This window comes from Microplitis mediator, chromosome 6 (genome assembly GCF_029852145.1).
Source record: "Microplitis mediator isolate UGA2020A chromosome 6, iyMicMedi2.1, whole genome shotgun sequence".
NCBI lineage: Eukaryota > Metazoa > Arthropoda > Insecta > Hymenoptera > Braconidae > Microplitis > Microplitis mediator.
The window spans coordinates 15,182,230-15,192,990 of record NC_079974.1 but is presented as its reverse complement, the minus strand read 5'-3'; the positions used below and the strand labels follow the sequence as shown (position 1 = coordinate 15,192,990).

The window sequence follows — 10,761 nt, the reverse complement described above, 5'->3', positions numbered from 1 at the left end:
TAGAATATTTAAAAAACTATGTGCAATTTTTTTTGTGATTTATCGTTTTAAAAAAAATAAAAAAATTATTAGATGTCGACGAACTCCAGTATCATCGGAATTTTAAGTTATAAGTTATAAAATAAATTATAAAATGAATATAAAATGAATAATTTCTCAAAAAATTACTTTTTAAATTCTTATTTATAATCCACAATTATTCAAATTTAATAATTACGAGTTAATTATTTAAAATTCTAATTTTAAAAAAATTTGTTTGACCATAACCCAAAAAATATTAAATTTCTCTACTAGTTTTTTTATAATACTGAAGTTAGCCAACGTCGCATTTTTTCAGGTTTTTTTTTTTTTTGATTTGATTGGTTGAATAAAAATCCGAAATTTGTTAATTGTCTGCTAACTTCAAGATCATATTTCTTTGTGGTAAGTAAGTAAATTAGTTATTTTCAAATTTCTGACGTATTAAATTCAAAATATATATCATATATTAAAAATCAAATTATTGCAGGATCAATTTTTGAATAACCAAGTGATCAACATTTCAACAATCAATTGAACCCCAAATTGAATTATGAAAAAAAAAATGATTAATTATTTAACTCGAAATAATGAATAATTAATAAGTACCAAGTACTCCGTAATAAGTAAGTACAAGGCCAGTTGAAGGTCAAATTTCTTGAGTTCCAATCTGAATATCTTAATAATAGTCTTGCATTCCACCGTAGGTCGTACGCAACTCGGTTGTATATTTTTTTTTCTTTATTTATATATTTCCCCTCTAAAACGCCATAAAAAGTGTAACTTGATTTGTGTACACAGGTAATATACATGTATATGTATTGATGATATAGATATGTGTTTACAATTTTACACGGTAACCTGTAACACTGTGAATCGTTATGTAAATCGAACGACTGGTCCCGCTAGCCAGTTATCTGTGTCAAATAGCTGTAACAGAACCTCCATATTAGCTTCTTATTCTGCTGTATAAGTTTACTTCTCTTTAAAAGTGGAACCACTATCATTTGTTTCTCTATCTGCTTAGTCTACAAAACAAAAATCACAGCACAGCAAGGTCATTACATCTGTAATTATGGGCAAAGTGGGCAATAGATAATTATTGACAGTAACAATAATAAAGAAGAATAATGACGTAGATAAATCGACGAGAATTATTACTAATAATTTAGCAGTGGAATTTTCGAAAATAAATAAAAGATCGCATTCCTCAGAGATTAAATTTAAAGTATATACCAGTTACCTTTCGCTTTATTTCTTAGCATGATATTTTTTAAAAAAGTATTTCAATTATTTTTATCTTCACTACTTGCATCTAATATTGCTATGTATATTTAACATATGGATATATTTATAGTCTTCTCATTTCAATTTCACCTTTCTCTTATCAAATTAGATGCCAAGACTTGTAGGCGTTAATACGTAACTTGCGATATCAATATATTTAATAATTAGATTAAATTTGCATTAAAAGGGAAATTTATCAAAAAGGTAAAAATAATTCTGGTTAAGAGACAATTATCAATTTTCGGATTTTATTTTCAACAAATCTATTACCAAAAAAAAAAAAATTAAAATATGCACATGTAGAAAATTTAAAAAACTGTATGTGTAATTTTTCTAAATATTTTTTTTTGTATCATTGATCGTTTTTAACAAAAACATTTACTAAAAATATAAAAAGCTCCCGATGAAAAAAGATTTTATACAATTATATATAGACTATATATAAATTGGATAGAAAAAATGGCCCGATCCAATTGTATACAATTTGTATAAAATTGTATATATTTATATAGACTTGTATACATTTTGTATAGAATTGTATACAATTTTTATACAGTTGTATACAATTGGATCGGGCCATTTTTTGTATATAATTTTACACAATTGTATAAAATCTTTTTTCATCGGGCTGTAGAACTAATTTTTGTTGCTTGAGGTTCGAAAAAAAAAATTTATGACCAGTAAATATCAAATATTTAAAAATTCCTTGGCTATTTTAAAATACTTCCATTCATTTTTAAATCTTTTAAAAATTTTTAAAAAGACTTAAAATAATTTCTGAAGATCAAAAATTCAAAAGCGCATACAAAAGAAATAGGTCGAGTATTACCATAAAAAGGTTTATATCCCCTTAGAATAATTGCAATACCGTTAGACATATCGATCCTCAATATCGAGATAATAAATAAAATTAAACACCCTATAAATTACATCAAGTATACACTTGTAGTAAATTTAATAATCAATCATCTCCATCTCCAGCTCAATCTTAATCTTAATCTTTACCCTGCACTTATTGTTTATTTCTACACTCTACTAGTCTTTTCTTTTTTTTGTTCGCTTAAAAAAATAATCTGATTCCAAGCTGTCTTGATTGCAGACTTGAGTATTGAGTAAAGCCACAAAGTTGTTCAGAAACTATTAGCTAGATCCTGCTAATAAGAAGAGCATCTCACATCCCGCTAGTGAAACAGTTATGATGAATCTCCTTCTCGGCACCACGAGCCAAATGAATAAAGTGATCTGATGAAAATATAAAAAATTTTTTTTATATACAAACAAGAAAAATAAAGTATCAATGAATAAAATACCAATGGAATAATTGAGCGAACAAAAAATAATAACAACTGAAAATTATGTAAACCAATGAAGCAGATCAGTTGTGAGAGCGTCGGTCGAAATTTTTTATCCTTAAATTATGTTTAAGCAGTTTGTTTTTATTTAAAAACATATTTAATTTTAGTACACTCCAGTGTATTAAAGAAATAAGTCGTCCCGTTAATTTGAATCCGCATACCGAGTGCATTAACCAGTCCCAGCGATAGCTTGTGAACATCTGGTTAATGTCCAGATGATTGTAAATATTTAAACTACTAGTTTACAATAAACTAGTGAGTAAAGAATATAATATATTGTAGGTAATAATAAACATTATTTATAGCAATTTTTACTAGTGCCTACAATGACTTTTTAAAATTAAGGACGAGTACACTGACAGGAAATGAGTTTTTTATAATAATTATTTTATATTGACCAAACAGCACCCACGTGTTAACAAGGACGAATTTTCTCTTTTTTATCACATAATTTATCTTAATACTTGAAAAATTTTATTTTATTAATCAAATTAAATTTTACTTTTTTTTTCAGCTTTCATGTCTTTTATATTCAATCCGTAATCAAACATTTATCGAATATTGTAAAAATTAAATTTAAATATCAATTTAAAAAAAAATTCTTTTAATTAAAATAATAACTTTTTTATTTTTGGAAAATTCAATTATTGGGATTTAAAAAAAAATCATCAATAAATTCTACACTGTAAAAAGAGCGGTGTTAAAAATGGACTCAATTTATCACCGCGCGGTGTTAAAATGAAATTACACCGGTGTAGGCGATGTTATTTGGCAGTGTTAAAATACCGGTGTCAAATCGGTGTAAAAAAAAAATTCCGCGTATAGAAATTAGAAAAAAAAATGTATTACATATAAAAAAATATAAATTTTAATTAATATTATCTGAAGGTATTATAATTAATTAATTAAAATACTGTTTAACTCTCGTGATCGGGTAAGTAAAAATACTCACAAAGTAAAATATTTTCAACACCGAAAAATATTTTAACACCGGTAAAGAATATTTACACCTTCAGCGGTGTTATTTTAACACCGCTTTCAGTGTTGAAATTTAGCACCGAAAATTTTAACACATCGCCTGGACTTAGCCCAGTTTTTTTACAGTTTAGAAACATTTATTCATAATAAATTATGGAAAAATTTTTTTTTTAAATTAGTGATAACTATTTTTCTTGGACCCATCAGTTTACATATCTCGTGAAAATTTAATAATTAAATTGAAATAAACAATAAATTTTGAAATGGCAAATTTCCAATACCATCTACGCGTGGAGTATTACATTGTTTACACTTGCCAAGAGAAAAGAAAGTAAAGCAAGTAAAGAAGATGGAGAGAGTCATCGGGAAGAATCTCGAATTTTTTACAGGATTCGAAGAAAATTTTTTATTCATCACTTATTACATTTTTCCGTCAGTTCTTTCGGCTAATTAATTTCCGTAAAAGAGTACAAGTTATTATTATATAGGCCACTAATTCGGTGACATGGAATTATTTTTTTGTTTTGGATAATCGTTTTAAAAAAAATACAACGGATACACTGAATAACGATGTGTCACGAACAGTAATTTGTCTTAGTATCATTAAGATTTGATATTTAATCTAGTGGGAGTTAACGGTTGCATTCATACATATATATAATAATATCATTATTAAATATATACAATAGAGATAGTAATTTTCAACACCTAAATCATTCAATCTTTTCTTTATTATTTACCGTACGATGTAAATTATAAATATAAATATTATATATACTCAGTGTACTTAATAAATTCCTTTGATATAAAAAACAATTAAATTAACGTTGGTACTTTTTTTTTCTTCCAATTGTCCAGTAAATATTTAGACCATGAAAAGTATAAATGTAAGACAGTATTTATTGTTGTTATTAAATTTAAAAAATTTAATTAATGAACTTATTAAAATTCGATCCTTAATTGATTATCAAATTTTTGGAATTTAAATTTGAATTTTTTTTCGGTAAAAGTAAAATTTATTTAAATAAAAATGAATTTGGAATATATATTTGAATTGATTAGCAATTAATCAGCAGAAATAGTTAATTGGAAAGACAAGTAGTTGATTGAGTGATAAAATTAACGAATATCGTTAATTATTGACTAAAAAATATAAAATAAATACAAAAACGTTGAGTTAAGTAGACCTTTAAGGCTCGACTGAGGATGGACAGGTACATAAGTGATTGGCCACTTCCATTTAAAATAGTACCAAAGTCGGGCCATCATTGGACGTACGGTTTATCCCCACGGTGCCCCACGCAGGCTATATAGAAGACCCTCGCGGAATTTCATCTTCAGAACTGAGAGTCAGTGTCACAGTAATCTACCTGGAAATACCTAAGTGAGTACTAAAGTTTTCACATTAACTAACAACCCTCCAGCTAAATTATTTTTACTATTATTTCATTTTAATCTTAAACATTAAAACTTTTTTTTTTATTAACCCTCGGATTTTCCATTTAAAATTTTTTATTACCCCCATTAATACATTGTATAGAAAAAATAAAAATATCAGCCTTAAATATTGTTTCTGCTTAAAATAATTAATAATGACTAAAAATACTTTAATTTAATAATTAAAATAAAATTAATTGATATTTTTAAATTTTTCCATAAGAAAAAATTTGAATTTTTTTTTTTAACAACCGGTATTAGAGTGTGCTTTATTTTATTTTGCAGTTTTCAAATTCTTCAACTCAATTTGCTCAAGTATTTTTTTTTATTTGTCATAATTAATATTATTGTCTATTGAGTAATAAAATATTATTTTATTCATGAATTAACTTTATTATACTTTAAAAAAATATAAAGACAATAATTACAATAATTTTAGTTTTAAAGAACACAATTACTTGGTTAATTATTAATATTTATTAGTGTAATAAAAAATTGTTGTATTAAAAAAAAAAATAAAATAATAAGCGACAGTAGGTCACGACCCGATTATAGAGTAACGGTTAACGTTAAGTTCAATGTACCCGCACGATTGGAAGTGGGCTAACGAGTGATCGCTATGAACTTACCGTCATATGGCCTTAACCGAGCCGACCCACTTTCATGGTCAAGGATTTCTGACTACTCTCATCACATACAATGATACAAAAACTTTAATAAATTACTTATTAATAAAATAATCCTCCATTAATGAAACTCAATAACTAAAATTATCGGCGGCAAAAAAATAAAAATTAAATCCTCGATCTTTACCTCCGGTATTAAAAAAAAAATAAAGTAGACCACCGATCCCACTGAACAGGATCCTCAATTCCAAGATTCAAAATATATAATATGTGTCATCGGTTGACGCACACGAGTCATTGACGTCCGTAAAGAGAAAGTCTGTCGAACAAATTTCAAATTAATCTGACGTTTTTTTTCTTTTTCCGATACGTAGAATGCAATACAATAAGTTTGTCGCTCTTTGTCTTGTGGCCATTACCTTGGGCCAAGCGGTTTCATTACCACAGCATCCGGTTTATCATCCTGAGCAGTACCCGCAGCAGCAGGTCAATGCAAGAGATGAAAGGAAATTTGCTGAAAAACCAAATGCTATGAAGAAAGTTGCGTTAGATGATCTTGATGACATTGGATCTAATCAACTTCAGGTATTTATTTATTTAGATGGTGACCGCAAATTTTCGAAACTTAAATTCCCTGACTTTTCCAGGTAGTCCGGTCAAATAATTTAAAAATTCCCTGACCGTGTGTAGTAACATTAAATCATTGGAAATATTTATTTAATTCAAAATAAAATGGTATAAGTCAGTTCAATAAATAATCAATCATTTTATTACTTTATAATAAAATATCAATAAATTTTTCATTTTCACTAGAATAAATTTCATAAATAAGAACGTTTTATAGAATATTAACAAAATATTAATCAAGTACGCGAATAATAAATATAGTGAAACTTATGAGTTCAATACTTTTAATGTTTTTGGTTTTTTAACTTGTCAATGCATGTTAATAGCTTGAAGATCCTGACGATTGGTTTCAATCAAGACTTTTTTTTTCTAACAGCCTTTTGAATTCTCTGCTTCAATTTTTCGCTATTGGAATCCATTTCTACTTATTTTTTTTCAAGATGTATTACAATCGTATTCGCGTTGCGCCATTTTTTGAAAAGTTTCAACCGGAAAAAAATTATCGGACTTTTTCAGTCAAAAGAAAAGAAAGTAAAAATTTTTCCAGCTTTGTGACAAAATTCCCTGACTTTTCCCTGAATTTTACAGTATATTTATAATTCCCTGACATTTCCAGGTTTTCGTGTAATTAAAAAATGAAATATATATTTAATTATTTATTTAGGAAACAAATGGAACCGGTTTCTCATGGTCCAACATGTTGGGAATGATAATGCAAATGTTATTAGGCCAAACAAATGGATTTACTGGTCCAAGTAAAAATGACATCGATGATGGCGCACCTTCAAGTCCATGGGCAAATCTTTTGACAATGGGATTAAAAGTATTGACGGCAATTCTCGGCGGTAATCAACAACCAGATGGAATCGACAAAGTCGACAACCAGAGCAGCCCAATGCAGGTAAGAAATATATTATATATGCACATATTTGTATAAATTTTTTTTTTTTATATTTAAACAACGCGTTCTTTCGTGAAAGCATCTGTCCTATAAACAAAATTATTTATTATTATAATAATAATAATAATAATAATAATAATAAATTGTATATTTATATTTTTCTTCTTTTCTACAATGCTTTTTATTTTGGTCATTGTAAATATATATGTAGTGTACAGAGACAGAAAAGCTTTCACATCACACGTCTGCACTTAGTATTAGAGACACTTTTTCTCTCAATTCTAATTTTTATTATAAAATTTGAATAATTACCTTAATAATATCTGTCACGCTTGCTCGTTAAAACTTTCCATTAATCTATTTTACACGACATGTCTTCTTTCTATTATTTATTTTCTCTTTCAAGCTCTATGAATATAAACAATCTTGATAACTCTCATATAGAAATTTATAATATTTATTTATGTAATTATAGTTTACGTAAATATTTCAATTACTTACTTAGAATAGTCATGCTTTATCTTTAATAAAATCAGTGTACAAATGTAGTTTACAAAAAAAAAAAAAATAGTTTATTTTAGTAAATTAAAAATAAAAATAAATTGTTGAAAAAGCGTCTCGACTATCTATTGTAAATAAATATCTTGACAATCACTTAGAAAAAAAATATCCCTGGTGTCGGTTGTCTAGGGCATATTGACAGCGGTGCTGGGTGCGTTTCTAGGACAGGGAAGAAATCCTGATCAGGTCGCTACCATGGCAAAACAAGCTACTGAGGTGGGTATCTATTTTGCTGATATCCTCATGAAAATGTTTTAAATTCTTAAATTTTCCCATCAAATTATTGTTTATTATCTATCAATAAATGGATGTTTATTCAATACAACAAATTAACTGGTCACATATCGCGTGGTCAATGCACAATTTTTATATAATAACGCAGTTAAGTTGTAATAATACTTTTGTAATAGTTTGCATTGCGTTATTTGAAAAGTGCTGAAAAAATTTTACCCGTCATTATTTTATTTATTTTAAATTACAAACATACTATAAACTATTGTATCTTGTTATTTTGTGTGTTAACGTTAACGTTATATATTGCAATGTTGCTTTCACATTGACACGATGCGGAATAGAGTACGCCTTGTATCATCAAATACAGGTATATTGGTAACGGTACAGCTGACAAGATAAATAGTGGTTTTTAACACGTGACATCCGGACATTTCTTCACTCTCTTTGCAGCCATTTTTCTAATGTAGACATCAAATTTTTTTTTTCATTTATACTCTTCAATCTTCTTTACAAATCTACACTTTATTAAAAATATGTCGCGTTACTAAATCCAAAAGGATATATTTTTATACGCTCTTTTGGCTTTAGGAAATTCTCTAAAGCCAAAAAGACGTATAATTTTTTTTTATCGCCAATCGTTTGTAGAATTATTTTATAGCTAAAAATTTAAAAAAATATTTTCAGCTTTAGAATAAGTTTACAAATTGATTGGCAATAAAAAAAAATTATACACCTTTTTGGTTTTAAACTTATTGACTAAAGCACAAAAGCCGTATAAAAATATGTCCTTTTGGAATTAATGACGTGATATATGTATATGAAGGATGTGTAAATAATTTGAACTTACAAATTTTCTAATTATTTAAAAATTATTTTTAAAAATTGATAATTTTTAATTATTCAATATTTATATACAAATTATATGAACTTAAATTTCAAAAAATGTAAAATTAAATAGGTGGCATAAAATTTTTTTTAAATAATTAATCACATGGAAATTAAAAAATTAATATTTTTATTCAAATTGAATAATTAAAAATTTTAAATAAGATAAGAGACCCAGTACCCGATCAGGGAATTAGTACCCGATCACTCATGTAAATACACTACTAAATTTTACTAAATATAGATATACAAATACATGAAGTAATCTGGTACTAGTTTCCTGGGTCTCTTACCTTAATAAAATAATTTTCAGTTTCCAATTATTCTATAAAAATTTCATATGGAATAAAAATATTCGATTCGAACACTATTTGCACATTCCTCATATATATACACTTGTAAAATATTCATAAAATGCACAAAACTAATAAAAATAAAATAAATTATACATTAAAAAAAAAAAACTATTTATTTATATTAATGCATTGACCTTTGGGTTTGTTTATTTTTTTCAAGCAGTTTATAAATATTGTGATGAATTTATTGGACGCATTGAAAACATCATTCTCCCATCGTTCATTAACTGCACGATCATTGGGTAAACGTGATAGTATGTCTGAGGCTGCCGTCGCTTCAATCACAATGTTGAAGGTAAGAATTCATATTAATCATCATAAAAACCGTAGCTCCAATTAACCAGTTTCTCAATCAATAAATTACATCTTTACATTAATAAAAAAAAAAAAATTATTATTGTTAGGGTTACATGCGATCAATGAAATCCTTCAGTAATGTCGGCAGAATGGAAGAAGAAGGACAAAGAGGATGTGCTGAACGTGCGTTATGTGAAGCGAGTGCTGAGTGTGTAGCTGACAGTCAAGGCACGTCAACGATCTTCTGTCAACTTGGTTCATATGCCACGAGTTATCTTCTTCAACGACAGAGCGGTGTTGGTTTCGAGGCACTTTACGAAGCTGGCAGACGTGGAAGATCTGGTGAAGATTGCAGAACACTTTTCATGGACTGCAACGCCGTCTGAATATATTTATCATAATCATCATCACTTTAGGTCAATAATACTCGTAATGCGATTGCACTAGATAATAATTTATTCAATTATTAAAAAAAAAAAACATTAATCCCAATTTCGCGCGACGTTTAAATTACCATTATTATTTTATATCATTTTTTCGTAGACTGAGCGAACTTCGAAGCTTAGCTAAACTTAAAATTTTTGTTTTTGAGTTTAACTAAACTTCGACGAATCAAGCTAATTTATATTTTATTTATTAATTAATTAATTATTATTATTTATATTTATTATTATTTGATTGAATTTATTGCGTACACTATATATTTTTTTCACAGGAATTAAATATATTTAGATAAATAATATATATTTATAGTGGTATTTAATACAAGCTAATTCACGTGGTATTATTTAATCGATAGTTAGTTTACGTCAGCCGAGAATAAAACAAATAAATTTTTTTTTCTTCACGAGAGGAAGATTTGCTTGGACGTATGGATAATTGGTTATGATGTTATTATTCGACGCTATTAATTTATTTATTTTTATTTAATTAATGCTGAGAATTTTAATGAAGGATTAGCCCTCTCTTTTTTAAAAAAGTTAGTATCTCAGGACGTATTTTGTTTTACCCGAAATTGTTGTTACTTTTTAAACTGTATATATTATTTTGTTTTTATTATTTCTTCTTATACGGAGACACAATATTTAAATTAGTTTCTTTTAGATTTTAGAATGTAATTAAGTTGTATGTACGTGTAGTGTGATTGTAATCAATAAAAAAAAATTATTTCATATAAATTTGTTTCTTCTTTATTTCAA

The 10,761-nt window shown here is 26.9% G+C and overlaps 1 protein-coding gene and 1 long non-coding RNA gene across 5 annotated transcripts; both read left to right on the top strand.

Annotated features, from left to right (window-relative positions):
• Positions 1-368: 368 nt before the first annotated feature.
• LOC130669302 (uncharacterized) lies at positions 369-4,407 on the top strand. The gene is made up of 4 exons (XR_008990152.1): positions 369-423; positions 509-644; positions 2,405-2,942; positions 3,175-4,407. It is a non-coding gene; the product is annotated as an uncharacterized LOC130669302 (long non-coding RNA).
• Positions 4,408-4,873: 466 nt separating this feature from the next.
• On the top strand, positions 4,874-10,740 carry LOC130669990 (uncharacterized). 4 transcript variants are annotated; one of them, XM_057473160.1, is made up of 6 exons: positions 4,874-5,022; positions 6,076-6,286; positions 6,993-7,229; positions 7,920-8,006; positions 9,429-9,560; positions 9,670-10,740. In XM_057473160.1, the coding sequence occupies exons 2-6, from the start codon at positions 6,077-6,079 to the stop codon at positions 9,946-9,948; spliced, it is 945 nt and encodes a 314-aa protein (XP_057329143.1). In that variant the 5' UTR covers positions 4,874-5,022; position 6,076; the 3' UTR covers positions 9,949-10,740. The 4 variants fall into 4 exon arrangements, with proteins under 4 accessions (XP_057329143.1, XP_057329142.1, XP_057329145.1 ...); XM_057473159.1 differs by having other exon boundaries at positions 9,426-9,560; XM_057473162.1 differs by lacking the exon at positions 7,920-8,006 and having other exon boundaries at positions 4,875-5,022.
• Positions 10,741-10,761: the final 21 nt, after the last annotated feature.

Coding starts and splice junctions, on each gene's coding strand:
- LOC130669990 (XM_057473159.1), top strand. CDS start 6,077: ATGCAATACAATAAGTTTGTCGCTCTTTGTCTTGTGGCCATTACCTTG. Junction 7,230..7,919: donor ACCAGAGCAGCCCAATGCAG/GTAAGAAATATA, acceptor TCGGTTGTCTAG/GGCATATTGACAGCGGTGCT. Junction 9,561..9,669: donor CTTCAATCACAATGTTGAAG/GTAAGAATTCAT, acceptor TATTATTGTTAG/GGTTACATGCGATCAATGAA.